General features: G+C 37.0%; 1 protein-coding gene across 2 annotated transcripts in view; it reads left to right on the top strand.

Annotated features, from left to right (window-relative positions):
* STXBP5L (syntaxin binding protein 5 like) overlaps window positions 1-18,050 on the top strand; it is a 181,135-nt gene that overhangs the window by 143,256 nt on the left and 19,829 nt on the right. The window contains exons 20-21 of one of the 2 annotated variants that reach the window (XM_031555909.1): window positions 2,329-2,457; window positions 15,016-15,186. In XM_031555909.1, coding sequence (XP_031411769.1) covers window positions 2,329-2,457; window positions 15,016-15,186 — 300 coding nt within the window. The remainder of the gene's footprint in view (window positions 1-2,328; window positions 2,458-15,015; window positions 15,187-18,050) is intronic. The other variant, XM_031555905.1, reaches the window with a different exon arrangement.

The raw sequence follows: 18,050 nt of genomic DNA, 5'->3' as shown, positions 1-18,050 counted from the left end.
AGGCTGGATGTGGCTCTGGGCAGCCTGGTCTGGTGGTTGGTGATCCTGTACATAGTAAGGGGGGTTGAAATAAGTGATCATTGTGGTCCCTTTCAACCCAGGCCATTCTATGATTCAATGATTCCTTCATTTCCTAAGGCTCTGTGTCTCCTTTCTACTTTAACCCCCTTCTTACCATGTTCCCTGATACAAAAGATTCCCACACCACCCATGCATCTCTTTTACTCATATTTTCAAGATCAGGATGCCTATACTGTCCTTGTGCCCATAGCCCAACTCATCAGATTTTTGCTCCCTTTCTTTCCCAGCTACAGTTCTTTCAGTGTCCTGTGTCTGTTAGTTTGCAGTATTCAGTATAGTATGTCTGTTTTGTCTGGGAGCAGCTGCAGGAGCTCACAAATTGAGTCCAGGGGAATCAAAAGGTTTACTTTCTTTGTACCTCCTGCATAAGCCTGCACACAGATAATTGGGAGCTATTTTTGCAATCTCCCAGTTCATACATACATGACACAGTTTGAAAACAGCTTTGAAAAAAGTCTGGAAAAGAAGACAGTTTGTAAAAAAGAATCCTGTTATAAAGGCATAGCTGTAATACTGAGATAAAAGAGCTTAAGCCACCTGTTTTTTAAGCCCAAAGCCCTCATGATGACAGCACTAATGAGGTTCCCTTAGTGTTAAATATAGTTAGGTTTTATACTTCCAAACTATCTCAATTTAGATTGTGGTCCCTACGACCTTCTCTAGGAATTAGAAATCCTTTTTGGGGAGGCTACTTGGGCAAGATGTTGTCACTTCATGAAAACAAAAGGTGAATATATTGCAGATGCATTTTTTTCCTGCATAGCAAGGCACTGGTTTTGTGAAGAAGTAACCTCTGTTCTCAGTGTGAAAGCTTATGACAGCTCTCCAGATGAATGGAACGCTTTTAAAAGGCTCTTTTGAAAATTTGCTTGGCTTTTGTATTAGTGCCTAAAATGGATACACAATCCAAACGCTTGGTATCAAAATGAGAGAATTTTCACACAGTGATATTAGGAATGTGTATTTTTATGTTGAATTGATCTGAAGAGATCTCCTCACTTTGCTTTAAAGCATCCAGTTAGTGATACCCAGAAATTGATTGACATAAGGGTTGTGCTGCTTCTGTTGATATCAAAAGGTTGCTCAGGAGTTAGAAAGGTTCCTCAACTCTTCTCCGGGAGACAAACCAAAAATCATAGGTGAGATATGATATTTTCATCTGCCAAATTGCAGGTTCTGTAGTTCATAACATTGTAAGATTCTTTCAGGGACTCTGTGACTTGAAATGGTAAGCAGTTGTTCTGGGCATCCTTCTGACCTAAAAGCTTATTAAACAGAAATTGCAAAGGACTTGTTCCTTACATTCATCCCAGTGTTCCTATCACTATCATACTTAACTATGTAGGACTTTTTTTTTTTTTTTTTAAGTAGAATAATTAGCTAACAAATACTTCATTGTTCTCTGCCAATGACAGACTGTATGATAAGAGGTAAAAGCCAGAAGAACAATGTGAAAAAAACTGCATGAAGACAAAATAAAAGAATAAAAGAAAATGTTGGAAATGAAGTCTTCTGAGTAAACAATAAAAGATTTCTTAAGGCATTCTTTTAACAAATTTAATACTTTTTGACTGCTACAAGACATGCTTCATTTCAGTTCTCTGGTGTTCATTGTTTTAAAATGTGCTCGTGTGTAAGGAAATGAAAACGTTTTTGAACAGAAGCAAAATAATAGTTTTGTTTTGCATTCAAAACGCAACAGATAATTAAATCTTCAGCAAACTCAGTGCAATATTTTGATGTCTGAATAACGCTACATTTTATCCTGAAGCTGCTGTATTTTTGTTTCTGTTCAATGTCTTCTTTTCTGTAGTCTATACAATATTGTGTTTTGTCTCCATTACCACTACAATATGCCCTCTCTTTTTCAAATGATATCTTGAGTATGATCTCATCAGAACTCGTAATTTCATTGTGCCCTCTTAAATAAATTGGTTTCCAGATGTTTAAATATTTGTGATATGCTGTATAACCAGCATTTGCAATATCTGCCTCAGTCTCATTTGTGTTTGTTTTTTTTTTTATCATTCCTGTCATCTCAAGGTAAGATATTGCAGCACACAGCCAAAGCTATGTATAGCACCATTCATTTATTGAGAGCTGGAGTAATGTTTTGCCAGGACGTTTTTGTCTAGATACATTTGTTTTTCTGAATGGTGTACATGAAAATATTTAAACCATTATTCTGCTTGTATGTGCTGATTTAAAAATATATATGCTACAAACGTTCAGCATGTTAACCAGAAGGTGGCATGTTGTTTTCCCTCGCTCCTTTTTCTTTGTTAATTATTAACAACTGCCTTTCTCCTTTTTCTGTTGTTTCAGTTAAAGGATCAAGAAAGTTAAGTCTGCCAACAGATCTTAAGACTGATCTTGGTACGGTAGGCGAAAGCCAACAGCTTTAAACTTCCTTACATTCATTGGCAAGACATTTTACCAACTGATCCATAGATAACACAATAACCTTGGAGGCTGTGTCTGAAAAGGCTTTCTAAAAACCACCTATTAACCCATACAGTTCTGTTGGCAGCTCTCAGCATTTCCGTTGTTTAATATTCATTTATTTCATGTAGATACATTTTGCTAATTGTTACACACCATGTATGTAGTATTTTTTGATGAAGTGGCTCCTGAACTTTTGACACATGCGAACCATTATAACTGATTGTCAGCCACGTTTACCTCTGCCTATAACAGCTACTGCATGCGCAAGTCTGTTTTCTTTATTTGATGTACAAATTCTGCACCACAACAGTAACAAGGCAGTTGAACATACATATTTTATGGTTTTTGAGCTTTGAAGAAGTAGATCAGAAACCAGTCATTTGTGCCTCAGACCTCTCCTCGTGACTTACCTTAGCCATCTGTTAAGTGCACTGTTAGTTATAATATTTTTTTCAGTTCTTTTTTAATATTTCACTGGAAATGCATTGTAAATGAAAGCAGAAATTTCACCCCAGGAAACTTAAAATGAAAATTTAAGATCTTACATAACCTTAAAAAAATATTTGGAGCAGGTCGTGCCTTCTTAAATATGCATGTAAGGAAAATCCTTCCTGGCATTTGGGGTAGAATGTATGATTCATGCAAACATTTTTATAATTATTTTTCATATTCTCGGTGTCAAGGAGTCCTTTCCAGTTTTGCTCTCAAGGGAAATTTCTCATGTGAGATGACTGAAAAATATATGTGTAGCCATGCCTCATTACCCTGAATGTCTCTTTAGAGATAGAAGCTGAAGTTGAATCACATTCTTGCATAATGCAACTGAACTTAATTTCTGTCACTGAGAATCTTGTGCATGTATAAACCAATGCACCACTGTTCCTCAAGACAAAAGTCAGGGGAATAAATATGCCTTCAACATTATAAATGACTGAGGAACATAGAAAATTACTAATAACTCCTGACAAAGATTAAGTAAATAAAGGCTGCAAAATAATTGGGAAATTCAGTCCAGATTGTGCAGTTCACAGTGTACAGATTGAATTAGTTGAAGTAATTTGCTCCATCATTAACAATGATATTTGAGAAACTAGGTTTATAGGAAAACATTCAAAAAATGGAGTGGAAAGTTATAAAACTTATACTTTAGGAAGGTAAAATAGTAATGCAGGCAGCTGTAGAACTTTAAAATTATTTTTACCACAAAGTAAATGGGTAATTATTATGAGTGAAGGAGCATTGAAATAGTTCTAGAGTAGGATACAAGGCTAAACTGTATTCTGTAGATTGAACTTCTTTTTTTATTGTTATTTTACAAGTTCATCTTGAAAGACACGTAGCATGACGTAAATATAGATTGTTAGCTGATCTGAAATTCCTGAAACATAAGACAAGAAAAAGACAAATTTGATCTGCGAAAGACTGAAATTATAGGTATTTAATAAAGCAAGAAACATATCAGTGTAACTAGAAGTGGTGAGGGCTTTACCGTATACTATAGAAATCAATATTAATATTTTATTCTGTACAATATCTTGAGACAGACAACTTTCACATGTCAGAGGAAATAAAATACCTTACCTATAGTTTTCTTACAATCCTACTGGACAATACTGTAAGCATTGTCCAGATTATATTAAAAAACTGAAGGCATTTTTATTTAAAAAAAAAAAATCAGAAAGAAACAAATAGAAAAAACCCCTGCCCAACTCCCCGCAACTCTATTGCTCAGTGTGGCATCATATGGTATAGGACATCCCTGTGGTCAGTTTGGGTCAGATGTACTGGTTGTGTCCCCTCCTATCTCCTTGTGCACCCCATTCCCTTTGGTGGCAGGGCAATACCAGAAGCTGTAAAGTCTTTGACTTACTGTAAGTACTGCCCAACAACTAAAACATTATATTCATCCTAAATCTAATACACAGCACCATGCCAGCTACCAGGAAGAAAATTAACTCTATCCCAACTGAAACCAAGACAAAAGTGTGAATATTTGTATTTGTGATTTAAAAACAGTCCTGTTTCTGCCATTGCTCTAATTACCTGCACTCATTATTTTTGAATAACATTGAACAAGTTCAACTTAAATTGAAAATAAGTGTAAGAAGGTCAATTTCAACATTCTGCAGATGAAAAAAATATATTCTTACAGGCAAGAGGTATTACCAAATTTTCACCTAAGTGCTATCTATGTTTGCTGTTTGTTTGTTGTTACTACTGCAGTTACTGAGTAATAGATTGTTAAGAATGAACCCTGTTGAAGCAGCATTCAATGCATAAACTGGCAGTTACTCAGCTGAAGAAGGATTTAAAAAAAAAAGCTTCTTTCTGTTCTGCTTCTTTACTACTGTAGAAGAGCAGAAGATTCCTGTAAAATATTGTAGTCATTAAAACTGCGCTGTAGATAGCTTAGTTCACAACTGGCTGGAAAACTTTATGCATTTATTTATTTATTTTCATGTAGGGAGCTAAATTTAAATTAGAGTTCCTGGAAAAGGTGATGAATAATGTCTGCATTTCATTTATTTCTCAGCCAAATGTCCTAACTGTGCTAGTAGAGCTCTTAGGGATTATTTATCCACTGCTGGCTGTGGCTTGAGTCTGCACCATAATCTTAATGTTCTGGGAATAACAAGGCTGTCTGGCCTATGCATGTATTTCAGGTGCTCAAGTCACCACTTGCAAATGGTAAGATGGATTGTGCATCCATTCCATCTGCTTTGGCTTGCAGGTTTTCGTAGAGTACTGATATACATCACCTGCTCTCAGCACTGACTGCAGTTAATTGGGAAATACATTATCATCTGGCAGCTTACAGTTCTGCTCCCTTCTTAGGGATCTGGCTTGTGTAGTGTCCTTGCCTTCACTTTGCTTTGAATTAAAATAGGAGAGGTTAAATCTGTTTTGTTCAGAGGTGCTACCACTGCTGGCAATTGCTCAGGGAGTTGTTTGCAAGTATTTAAAGGAATAATGTGTGATCCTATGACTGACGGTGTCTTGTTAATCGGAATCAAAGTGGGCATCATAGAATGACTTGGGTTGGAAGAGACCCCAAGGATCATCAAGTTCCAACCCCCTGCTACAGGCAGGGCCATCAACCTCCAGTTCTGATTCTAGGACAGGTTGCTCAAGGCCCCATCCAACCTGATCTTGAACACCTCCAGGGGACACAGGCTGGAACAGGCTACCTCTCTGGGCAGCCTGTTCCAGCACCTCATCACCCTCTCTGTAAAGAACTTCCCCCTGACATCCAATCTAAATCTTCCCTCCTTGAGCATTCTGAAATCTGAGGCAAACACATACAATTGCTTTTACGTGAAAGTTTTCTAACTTTGCCTCACCAGCCACTTTGATCATCAGATAATGTTTTTCCTCTTAGAGAGTATTTCTGCTCATTTCCTTAAAAGCCATTAAAATTTCCAGGTGATCATAGGGAGTTAAACACAAACACCAACTGAAAATGCAGGAACTCAGTAACTGCCAATTTTTATTTAGTTCCTATGAACAGATGGTCTCACTGTAGGAGATGGTCTCACTGTTTGTGCTATCACCTATACTTTATTAGACAAAGAAGAAAAAAAAATGCAAATAGAGGCAGCAATTTTTCTTTCTTCTTTTTAAGCTGTGATCTTCAAAAGATTAATATAATTTCCTATGCTTTTTGCAGACACTTATAAGTAGTAAATGAATTCTTAACATAACTCAAAAATAATGTATCCCATTTTATACTGAAGTGAAAAACTAGACAAAGTACCAAGTAAACTCACATTTTTCAAGGATTTGAGAAATAGCTTCTGATGCAGAGATTCAAAAGCTTTAATATTAAAAGTTCAATTCATAAAACACAGTTGTAGGAATCAGACAAAGGAGACTTGTTTTTAATTCTGTATTCTATTTTGTGCGTGTAGCAGGCTCATGGAACCTGATAGATTTTCCTTTCCTCAAGTATTTATGCATATAATGATTGTAGTATGACAGTATCCATCATTTGTTGTCTTCGTACTTAACTCATTCAAAGGAATGTGTTACTTTCTGGATGCTACTCATTCTATGAAACAGTACTCAGCTATCATGAAGAAGACCTCATTTTTATTTTAGGGATGAGCAGTAGGGCTACAATATTTCTTGCTTTACCCTTTCAAGGTAGTTTACTGCAGGCATTATTAGAGTTATAGTAGACATTGCTTTCTAGTCACTATTTCTTACGCTGCTTCAGACAGCAGAACAAACATCATGCATTCAATGGCAAAACTTTGTAGCTTTTAATTTGATTTTGCTTACTGCCTCACTGGTTGATTTGTAGTGGAGTGTTCTCTAGTAATCTCTGGAGCTGTAATTTTGTTTGCAGTGCTGAAAGACATTTGTGAAATCTCAAAATCATTAAAGTTGCTTTCCTCCTTGACCTGACATTTTTAGAAAAAGCAATATAGACATCCAGCTTTAACAATGTTTTGTTTGAATACACTGAGAATTATATGTATTTTTACACGCAAAGGAACTTACGGACTGTCCAGTCTATGTTTTTTTACAGAATGGCAGTGTAATTTCTGTTTGGTTTTTGGTCTGAAAATACTAGCTAATTTGAAAGATCATCTTAATTCTGCTTATAGTTAGAATCATGCATAAGAATGTTTGTGAAGGACTTCTAGAAGTTGTCTACGCCATCACCCTGCTCAAAGCAGGTCTGTTTAGACAAGGTAGGTCAAAGTTGTGTCTAACAGTGTCTTGAATGCCTCCAAGAACAGAGGTTCTGCAAGCTCTTCCAGCATTTGACCACTCACGCAGGGGAAAAAAATTTTCCTAATATCTGACCAGAATTTCCTGTGCTCGATCTTGTGTCTTATGACTGTGCACGTCTCAGAGGAGTTTGGCTCCATCTTCTCTGTGTGCTCAGATCAGGTAGTTGCAGACAGCTCTAAGATTTCCCTTGAGTCGTCTACTCTTAAGGTTAGGAAAAAAATATATAAAGTTCTCAGCTTCTCCTCTTATATCATGTGTGCCAAGTTCCTTACCAGGTTGGTGGACCTCTGCTAAAATCACTCCTTTTTGTCAATATATTTCTTGTAGTAGGGAGATCAAAACTTTTTACAGTTCTTGAGAAACAGCCTGACAAATGCCAGGTAGAGGGGAAGGACTAAGACTACATCCCTCGAGCTGCTGGCTGTGCTCTCACTGGTACAGTCAAGGATGTGGTTTGCCCTTTTTTGCTGCATGTTTGATCCCTGTTAAGATGAAAAACATAATGAATTGGATTAACAGCTTCTACTTTTACAGAAAAGGTTGAATGTATGACAGTATCAGTTTCTTCCTAATTTAAGTAAAAGAAAGTGGATGGCCAAACATTTTTAAAAGAGAACCTGTATTAACTGACACATTAGCAGTCTACCTGTTCATATAACTTTAAGGAAAAAAGAAGAAATAAGCCAATCAGCAGGTTAACTCTGTCAGCTATTAGAGCATATTGGCTTGTGCTGTGTGGTTTGCAGAAAGTGGCTGTGTGCTGGCTTCAAATGCTTCCAGATTTAAATATACATATATAATGAACTTTAAAAAATCTGATGTATATCAGTTTTAACAAGCAGGCAGTTTAAAAGAAAGGTGAGTACTTAAAGTTATGACACTGTAACTGAAGTGTTTCTAATTGATATAGTTAAACATTGTCATGATGGAAAAGTAGTAAAATTTGTTCCCTGAAGCAACAAAACAAACAGTAAAGTTTGTCATACATCTAACAGTTGATAATAACAACATGATAGTCAACTGATAGGCTTATGATATAATAGATATTCACTGTTCCTAAGTTCTCTGTTTTTACTTAAAGAAGGGTTTCTTACTGAGGATTCTCAAAGGTAAGTGATTTTACATTGTTTTCAAGAAATGCACAAGTGTGCTGTTCTTGCATTCTGTGATCTATGTAGACTTTCCAGGTTATGATAAAGATAGCAGCATTTTCAAGGCCAGCTATCAAAATCTGAGGCAAGACATAGACTTAGCAAGCCTGCCTGTGCCCAGAAGTCCTCTTCAGTAACTTGGTTTGGGATTGGGTTCTCACATTGGCAGTCATCTGTAAGTAGAGACGTGGGCATATGACAGATAGTACTGTCACCTAGTTGGAACTTAGAGCAACAGCCAGGGTCCTAGCAGCTGTGTATAAGCAGAAGAATATTTAAAAATTAGAACTCTAAATCAGAAGCTATCTAGCATAAAATCTGCTTATGCAGAAATAGAATAAGAACAAACAATTGTTACCAGTTTATTTATTACAATTATCTGCTGTGTAATCTGTCAGAAATCTACAATGCATAATGTTAAGAAGTTTGAAAAAACTTGCTTTTTAGGATTGTTTGATTGATGCATAAAAATTACATGTGAACTTTTTTCAAATGGTTTATATGATGAGGTCTCTTTTTGTTGAGTATTTGCAAGCAAATTATATGTTAACATCTATGGAGTAGTAAATTATTTTGACATACCATTAAGAACACTTTGGACAAAAATTTTCACCACAAATAATTATGAATAACAGATGCATTACTTGTTAATAATGTGGCAAAATGAAACACAATCTCCTTCAGTTCTCTTCAGAGCTAGGTGTGTAGTTATATATAGAACTTTGTGTGTGCAAGCGAAGATTGAAGTCAACAAAAAGTTCTGAGGATTAATTAACTTTGCAGACATTTTGGTATTTTGAGGTAAAAATTATATCTGAAGGAGGTCTGTAATGTTTCCTTGCATGGATAAGCAGAACTGAGTTTGTTGATATTCTGTCTTTTGTGGTTTCAGTAATTAGTTAAGAAAGCCAGCTCTGAAGTGGTATTACAAATAAGCACAGTGGTACTAACTCAGTTATTTCAAATATTCTTACCTCTAGTTAAAAAGAAAGATAATTTTTGAAAATCCGGAGAAGACAAGACTATGAAAATCAACATGACATAACTATTCAGGAGAATCTGGTTAGGAGAGGCTACAACCAAATTGTTATTTTATTATTTTTTTTTTGGTAATTCTTTTCAAATGGAAATGCAGAATTTTGTTTAGAAAGCCTGCAGTTTATTCATATCACGTTCAAGTCGAAAAAAAATGTTTCCAGCCCTACTTCTTTGAAAACATTTCATTTTCAGAAACAGAGAATTGAGTTAAAAATGGATTTTTCCATCGTGAAAGTGCAGGTGCAGCGCTCTTAGTTGAGGATGCTCAGTTGTTGGTATCTTGGGTGGTCACATGGTTCATCCACTCTACTTGATTGTTTCGATTTTGTCGTCTTTGCAACTCTGGATGAATGTTTTTTGATTGTTTCAGAATAAAATCAGTTTTCCTGTCTGTGTTTTCCTGTTTTGTTGCACAAAACATGGTAATAATTTCTGCTTATGTCATTGTTTAGTTACCATGAGCGCCATACACACTTTGAGACAGTAGTGTAATGTTTTGTGATCACTAGAAATTCAGCAGAAGAATCTGAGGAATAGAGTTAGATCCAAGTAGTTCAAAATTTTTTCAAGGATTTTTATATTCAAATTGCTAGATTTGGTTACTGAGGAAAGTTAATGTAGAGGTGATGTTATGCCAAACAGTAATATATTCTCAGCATTCCTCATTTGGATATTGTTCATTTTGTATTCTGGTTTCATTGTTCATAACCATAGGCAAAAATACTCGTTGTGGAGGAAGCTCTGTGAGTGACATATGTAAAATATTGTGAAGTGGCTGAAACTGTTAATCTCTGAAAAATAAATCCTCTTCTTGCTGCTTTCTGAAAAATAGTGAAATCTGAAAAAATAGTGAAATCTGGAATCAAGTGCATGATAGGAGTTCATTACAATGAGAGGGATACCATTCCACTACACAAGCAGTATACTGTAATAACAGTATGTAACAACAGATGTAAATTAAGGCATAATGGTAAATATGCTGGTTTGTTGACAGAACATCTATATCAACATCTGCTTGGGCTCACCACTCCTCTCCCATCTGGCTGACAGAGCTCCACCTTCTTTCATGTACTAAGGGTGTATCTCTTTGCTGTGTAACAATAAAAGCTGGTAGTCACACATAATCATTACCTAATATCTTTAATTGATAACACAAAACTGCCGAGTAGAGAGAGAGAGAGAGAGAGAGATTTATCTTCCATTTTACAGCATAGATAGACTCAGTAAGGACATGCTCTGGGACTTTCTTACTGTTCAAGTTCTTTCTGCTCACTATTAAAGCAGCTCTCTGCTCCTCTTGCCTGTTCTCTTATTTCTTCCTTTCAACATAGGAAGTTGGAACCTCCCTTAGATCATTAGTAAGAACTGTTTTTCAGATAGCTTTTCTGTGTGAATTCATCCCTTTGTAAGAACTGAGAAGCAATGATCATTTTTTAGCATTTTTTGTTTTTGTGAAGTCCAGTGTAACACAACTTTCAAGACAAGAAGTGTGAATATACATTTCTTCTTTCTTACTGACATTTTTAGTACGTTTGGGTTTAACAAATGGATTTATTTCTTTTTATTCAGCTAGTCTTTGGTAATTTGCTGGTCCGTTTTCCTTTTTGCAAAGGTCGCCACGTACTTTCAACTAGTTGTATGACAAGTCAGGTTGTGTAAGGTGTACGTGTTACAACCTAACGTGTACATGTTACAACAAAAATTCTCACATTCTTGTATTTATGATACATTTTGGGTTTGTGTAATACTCCTCAGAAGAATCAGATTAAATTTGAGGCTGTCCAGCAGGTTTGCTCTGTCATGTTACATATTGTATCTCTCATAAGGCATCTCTCAGTAGTTCAAGTTCACAGTAACTAATGTGTTGTTGTATGGGATAATATGTAATTAACTCAGTGGTTTGCATGAGCCTTACTTGTTTAAATGAATGAACAGAATAGCTGTTCCTGAGTGCTGGCTTTTTGGTTCACTGTCCACCAACAGGAGAAAAGGCTGCCACCCAGGAAGAGTGGAATTGCTGTTACACAGCACAGAGATTGCTTCAAGCACGATGCCCAGATGTAGCACATTGCTAAATCCAGTACATAATCTTGGAATCCAGGAGCACTAGATAGTGTAATTCAAATTTCCTTGACCTCATGGGGTATGCTCATGTTCAGTGAAGTCTCGAGTTGGTTCATGTATGGACATGGCAATGCTGTGCAAAGGGATTGGAAGAGATAGCAAATGCAGTTGTGGAAAAGGGTGGAGAAGAGAGGAGAGCTTTGGGGGCACTGCTTTCTTCACAGGCAACTATTCTATGCCTTCTCCAGAATGAGATTTAAGAGCTGTTGCACTATTGCATTAAAAGCACAGAGTGATCCCTTTACTGCTTTTTCAGTCTGCATGTTAATTCCTCCAATGTTAACTGGTGCCCAGTATCAATTAATATGTCTGATCGGAGAAAAGCCAGAATGAGCAGATGACAAAAGCATAAGTCAGCAAATAAAAAGTTGCAATGTTTTTTTTCTTACACATCAAGCAAAGGTGGAAAAATGCCAGGTCTTTACAAGCAGCCTCTTTCTGTTCTTTTGGGTGATTGGAAGATGTCTGTTATGGCAAAGGTTGTTCTGGTCTCAAAAGGCTAGGAAATCATCGCGGTCATTTTGACAAAGGCAACTTCACAGTCACTCTTACTAAGTTCCCTATATGAAATTACTGTTGTTTTTTCTTCTCATTTCTCTTGTTTTTTTTTCCAGACTATGTGGTAAGGAATCTTTTCTTAAATTGTATATAACCTTTATTCACAAAATGCTTTATTTCATAAAGTTTTTACCATAAGAATGCACAGAATTTTGAGTGGTCTTTATCTGCTTGATTCTCCTCAGCTTCTCAACAGATCTATATTACTTTATTCAATGTCATTTGGTACTTTTACTAAGATTTGCAGAGCTGTATTGCTCCTTGTTATGTACGTATGAAAAATAATATATAATCAGGAAAACAAAACTGTTAAAATACAAAAAAGTGTGCCTCTGATCGCTACCCCCCCTCTTCTGCTCATTGTTATGGCATTCACTAACATTTCACCAAATTCAGTACTTGAAGCATGCAGCTGATCTGTTCTCTGCACAGAAACTGACTTTGCTTATCAGAAAGACAACCAAAGGGATTTTGTTTGCCCAGACCCTATTGCTTTTTTTGTTTAACTTTGGCCTGTGAAGGTAAATTGACACAAGCGAGCATACCAAGAAAAACAGCAGAATTTCTCTTAAAATCTGACATAGTGAATAGGGGAACAAATGAATTGTGCATATTCTGTACAGTGTTCAGGAAAAGGAACTCACAAATGTTGTTGATGTTTCTATATAATATGATTCTTTTTTGCTGTGTGGCGTTCCTCACCGCTTCCTAGGATCCCCCTGGAGATAATTAGATATCATGCTGAAACTCTTTCACACAAACTGAATTTTGAAGAAAGGAAGCAGCTGGATGAGAATGTATCTGTTGCTGAGGTTGAACAGTCAGCCTGTGCCCTTGAACAAAGCCCCGGTCTCAAAGGACTTTTTACTGAAGTATATGAATAGCTCCAGTATATTTTGGAAAATTCCCTAACTAAAAGTTGAATGAATCATCCACATCAATTTGATATGTGCTGCTAGCTCGGTTAATAGCTATGTATTAAGAAACATGATAGGAATCGTGGAAGTTGTGTCTCCTACAGAGCCCTTTCATTATAAATACTTAGTCTCAGAATAGATACTAAATTACTTTTCAAAATGTAATTCTGAACAATTCTTTCCTGTTTTGTTCATCAAGACCAAAATGCTTTCACATATAAAGGACATGATTTGCACGTTAGAACGTGTACGTAATAGCACACCATATGCTATATTCAGTATAGAATCTGTTTTATTATCTGAACGTTGAAACGGCTTTTCATTGTGAGTTATCATGGCATGGGAACAAAGAAATAAATTTGTCTTGGTGTATTAAAATTCATCTTTTTCTTGAATGCAATACAACTGAAGAGAATGATGATGTTCTGAATATACTAATATACTGAATCAGAAAGAGTGGTTCTGAGATATAAATAATCTGACATTTAAGAGGGAGGCAGAATCTTCAAGCTTGTCCTTACCTGTATTATTGAGCTTCCATTGTTTTGAATAGAAGGTGCGCTTGCATAAATCCAAATTTGTTATGCTCATGGCCTGCTGTTTAATCAAATTTGTAAGTATCCTTTCATATACTGAGAAGAAAATTGCATTCAGTAATTCTTCACCTCATCTTGCTCTATTCAACACGAGCGGAAGAAAAGTATCATATGAGTATGTTGAAGTCCATTGATCCCATCCAAACTGCTCTACTCTGTGATGTGAGCCCTGCTTAGTGGATTGCTGTGTTTCAAAGACCTGTTATTGGTGATGAAGAACAGATGAACACAGGGCAGCATTACTGTGTCCAGTTTTGGGCCCCTCACTGCAAGAAAGACATTGAGGCCCTGGAACATGTTCAAAGGAGGGCAACAAAACTGGTGAGGGGTCTGGAACACAGGCCATAAGAGGAGAGGCTGAAGGAGCTGGGAATGTTCAGCCTGGAGAAGAGGAGGCTCAGGGGAGACCTCATTGCTCTCTATAACTTCCTGAAGGGAGGTTGTAGTGAGCTGGGGGTCGGCCTCTTCTCTCGTGTCACTACACTAGTGATAGGACCAGAGGGAATGGTTTCAAGCTACGGCAGGGGAGATTCAAGCTGGACATTAGGAAGTATTACTTTTCAGAAAGGGTGGTCAGGCACTGGAATGGACTGCCCAGGGAGGTGGTGGAATCGCCGACCTGGAGGTGTTCAAGGAAAGACTGGATGTTGTGTTGAGGGACATGGTTTAGTGGGAGCTATTGGCAATGGGTGAACGGTTGGTCTGGATGATCTTTTAGGTCTTTTCCAACCTTGCTGATTCTATGATTCTATGATTTCAAGTACCCATATTTTGTTTCTTGTCCCCAGCAAATGGCAACGTGTGCTGATTGACCATGGCCTCCAGCAAGTGTCCAGGGTCTCAGCCTCACATCTTTAGTTCTGCAGCAGATAAACACATTGTTCCGCAGTCAGATTCCTTGAGCAGTAAGATAAATCTACGTGGGATATAAAGAATAATTTAGCATTATTACAGCTAGTTCCATAATTATCACAAATAGTGGCAGTTAGATACCTTTTTCATTGCAGCTTCCAGTCAGGTGGGGAATTCGTCTAGTTCTATCTTTCAATTCTTTATGAGAGCAAAAAGGAAAGACAGTTCTCAAATTTATTTGGTATGTATTAGGAGATACAACATTGAGGATATTGTTACCAGCCATATCTTGATAAACTGCCTGTGCTCACAGGTCATCAAAACGCTGTGGGAGCTGCAGCTATAAGAACGTGTACCAGTTCTATGTCCCTCACTGTATTTCAAAGTATACCTTAAAGATATAGTGACTTGTTCTTACATCTATGTTCTCAAATACCAGAACTTACATCTCTCCTCCATTCTGAATTTTGGGACCTGACGCTTTACCTAGCACATTTTGCATTCGCTTTCCAGATCACGTGAATGGTCACTGTACAAGCCCAACATCCCAGAGCTGCAGTTCAGGAAAACGACTTTCCAGCGCGGACGTCTCAAAAGCAAACCGCCGAGGGCCCGGGAGGCCCCCCTTTAGAAAAGCGCAGTCTGCAGCCTGCATGGAGATTTCCCTCCCAGTCACCACAGAAGGTGGGTGGCAGTCGCTGTTGTGCTGGGTATCTGTGAATTTCTCACCAGGTGTGAAAGTAAACTTAGCATGATCCTTGTCCAAGTCATTGCCCAGAACTGCTGCCTTCATCTGACTGTTTAGAATTAGAACAACCCCTGTGTGTTACTGTTGTTACTAACCAGCCTGCTCTTGAGCTCTGTGCTGCCTAGGGATGTGGTACGCTGAACCTCGATGAACCTTTATAGTTGTCCCCTCTCCTATATGGGTCCAGTGCTTTGTTACAAAAAAGCAGTTGTTCATAGCAGCCACCGTAGAGTTATTGTGACAGCTAGAAATACTGAAGTTTCAAAACCTCATTGCCACTGCTTATCAACTCTGAAACTGAGTGAGTTCAGGATTTGCAGATATTTATTTATTGATTGATACTGAAAACTGTATAAAATTCCACAATTCCTAGCCACTGTTCACTGTAAAATTATAGCCCATGATCTGATCCATTTATATAACAGGCTTCTAGCTTTAATAGTTGAAAAAACAGTCTGCAAATCATGAACTACCTGAGTGCAGCGACTCTGTGGACCACTTAGAGCAATGCATTGTGCTTAAAGCCCATTTTACTTTGGTGTCTGGACCACAGGCATTCTTTATAACTGGAACCAGTGCTCCCCAGCTTTGATTATTATTATTAAAGAAGATAGAGCAAGGGATATTAAATCACTTAGTGTGTCTAATTTTAAATGCAAGTTGTTGCAAATACTTTTGTTGCTAGCTGCCAATTGCTAGAATTTTTTCCATTTTCTTTATGACAACATAAATTGAAAAAGTTTTCTATTTTGCCTTCTTATAACTGTGGGGATCACAAAACAGAATCTACATGTGCAAGACCCAATAAGAAAACATCCTCATTTGACATAGAGCGTTCCAAGATTACGTTATTGACTGAAACAGAGCTGCTATCCCACGGACTGTCGTGATGCCCTCTGGCATCTCCTTGAGTTTGATATAAGGATACCATTTACCTACATTGATCCACAGGACATAGAGTAAAGCATGGTCAGATGGCCTCTAGAAAACAATTGTGTTCACTGACTGTTACCCTTTTCCAGCTGTGTCATTAGGTCTGTAGCAGAAATTATCTCCCATTGCCAGAGGCTATCCCACCAAAACAGATACAGGTGAAATATGGAACATTTTGTGCTGTCCTTTTCTACTTAAGTACAGAAACATTTAGCTTAAATAGCTTTCTGTATTGGTTTTTCACTGTCCAAATGTCTTTTCACTGAAGCAGACAAGTGCCCACATGATCTATTTTTACTAGATGAGTATTTTGCAGAGGAAAAGGGACAAAAACTTGACAATAGTGACATTTTAACAGAAACTGCTGTTTCTTCAGGGACCATCCAGCCATTGTCTTAGATTGTGAGTAGAACTAAACTGATTTCACATACCTAAACATTATCTCAATGAACTTCTTGTAATTATAACAAAATTATACTTTGAAACAATGCCAAAGAATCTACTGGGCTCAAATTTTACCTGGTTAGCAAAAGTATTTTATATATTCCCATGCATGGCAATCACATACACTGGCATCTGTAGTGTAGACCTGGCCTGTAGGAGAGTGTTAAAATATTTTGGAGTCATCAAAGATGAAGCCATAGGCTGGCGAGCACAAATGTCTAATTATGTTGTAGGTATCATATAAAATAAGATAAAGTGCAGTCTTTGAGCAATTAGTTATACGAAGTAATTGAAAATGCATAGTAAACCTATGAATTTCAGTTTTAACTTGGATTGATTAATGACTGTACGTAGAGCATTGTACTAAAGCAGATTTATAGAGCTCTGAGGTGTTTAAAAATTCCTTTTTAAAGGCAGTTTCCATTTTTGTAGTCAGCACTTTTTCCTCCATGCTAGTTATTGATTATCATAGCTCTCATCTATCTCACTTCATGCACCACACAAATATGGTAAGTACCATTGCCGCATTACAACTCATCGTGGAAAATATATCACTGCCACAATAGTTTCAATTTCTTTGTGTTTTTCTTCATCCTATGTAGTACTGAACTTTTCTGCAATTCTTATATGCAGATACTACTTCTAAATAATTTGGCCATGATACTACTGAATTCTTTTCTGCTGCTTCTTTTCCTTCTCCCCTACATCTTCCAACAGTAGGGCCACTGGCAGGCAGAAGAGGGAACTTAGGATCCCCTAAGGTTCCACTAATCCTTTCCCTTCCAGTAACACCAAGTCACATCTTTCTGAAGTGGTCCATTGGCTGCTACACCATTCACATTCTGTTTAGTAAGAAAACTGGCATTACTAGAAATGTGCTAAGCATACTGTTTTATGAAATGCTTTCAACAATTTTGCAATACACTGATACTTTTGATTGCATGGTGATGCTTTTTACTATCACGAAAGATTCAGTTTCTATTTTTTATCAGTAATTATAATACCTATCAAGTTTAATATGCAAATGTACCTCATTCTAGAAAGTCATCTAACCTCCTTTCAGGGACATAAAGTAAATTAATGTGACTTTAAAAAAAATTAATCCTATTTAAGCGTATCAGCGGTGTCATTGAAATAGTATTACAGTTCTCAGTGAGGTTAGTGAAATGCCTGTGATATAGTTCTTCCTGCTGCAAGAAAGGAAGGGCCAAGCAGAGTCTTTAGAGTAATTTATATTAGCATCTAACATGATAGACCATGGTTTGAGTTTTTCCTTAAACGTGTGGTTTGCATGTACAGGCATGCAGACAAGTTACCTTTCAGGAGGTTTACAAACTAAAATAATTTTCTAATGGTACATATTCTCTTTGTAAAAAGAATCCGTATGTCCATATGTTCAACTCATGTAAACTTTTTTTTTTTT

This window comes from Meleagris gallopavo, chromosome 1, assembly GCF_000146605.3.
Source record: "Meleagris gallopavo isolate NT-WF06-2002-E0010 breed Aviagen turkey brand Nicholas breeding stock chromosome 1, Turkey_5.1, whole genome shotgun sequence".
Lineage (NCBI taxonomy): Eukaryota > Metazoa > Chordata > Aves > Galliformes > Phasianidae > Meleagris > Meleagris gallopavo.
This window is presented reverse-complemented; position numbering and strand designations above follow the sequence as displayed.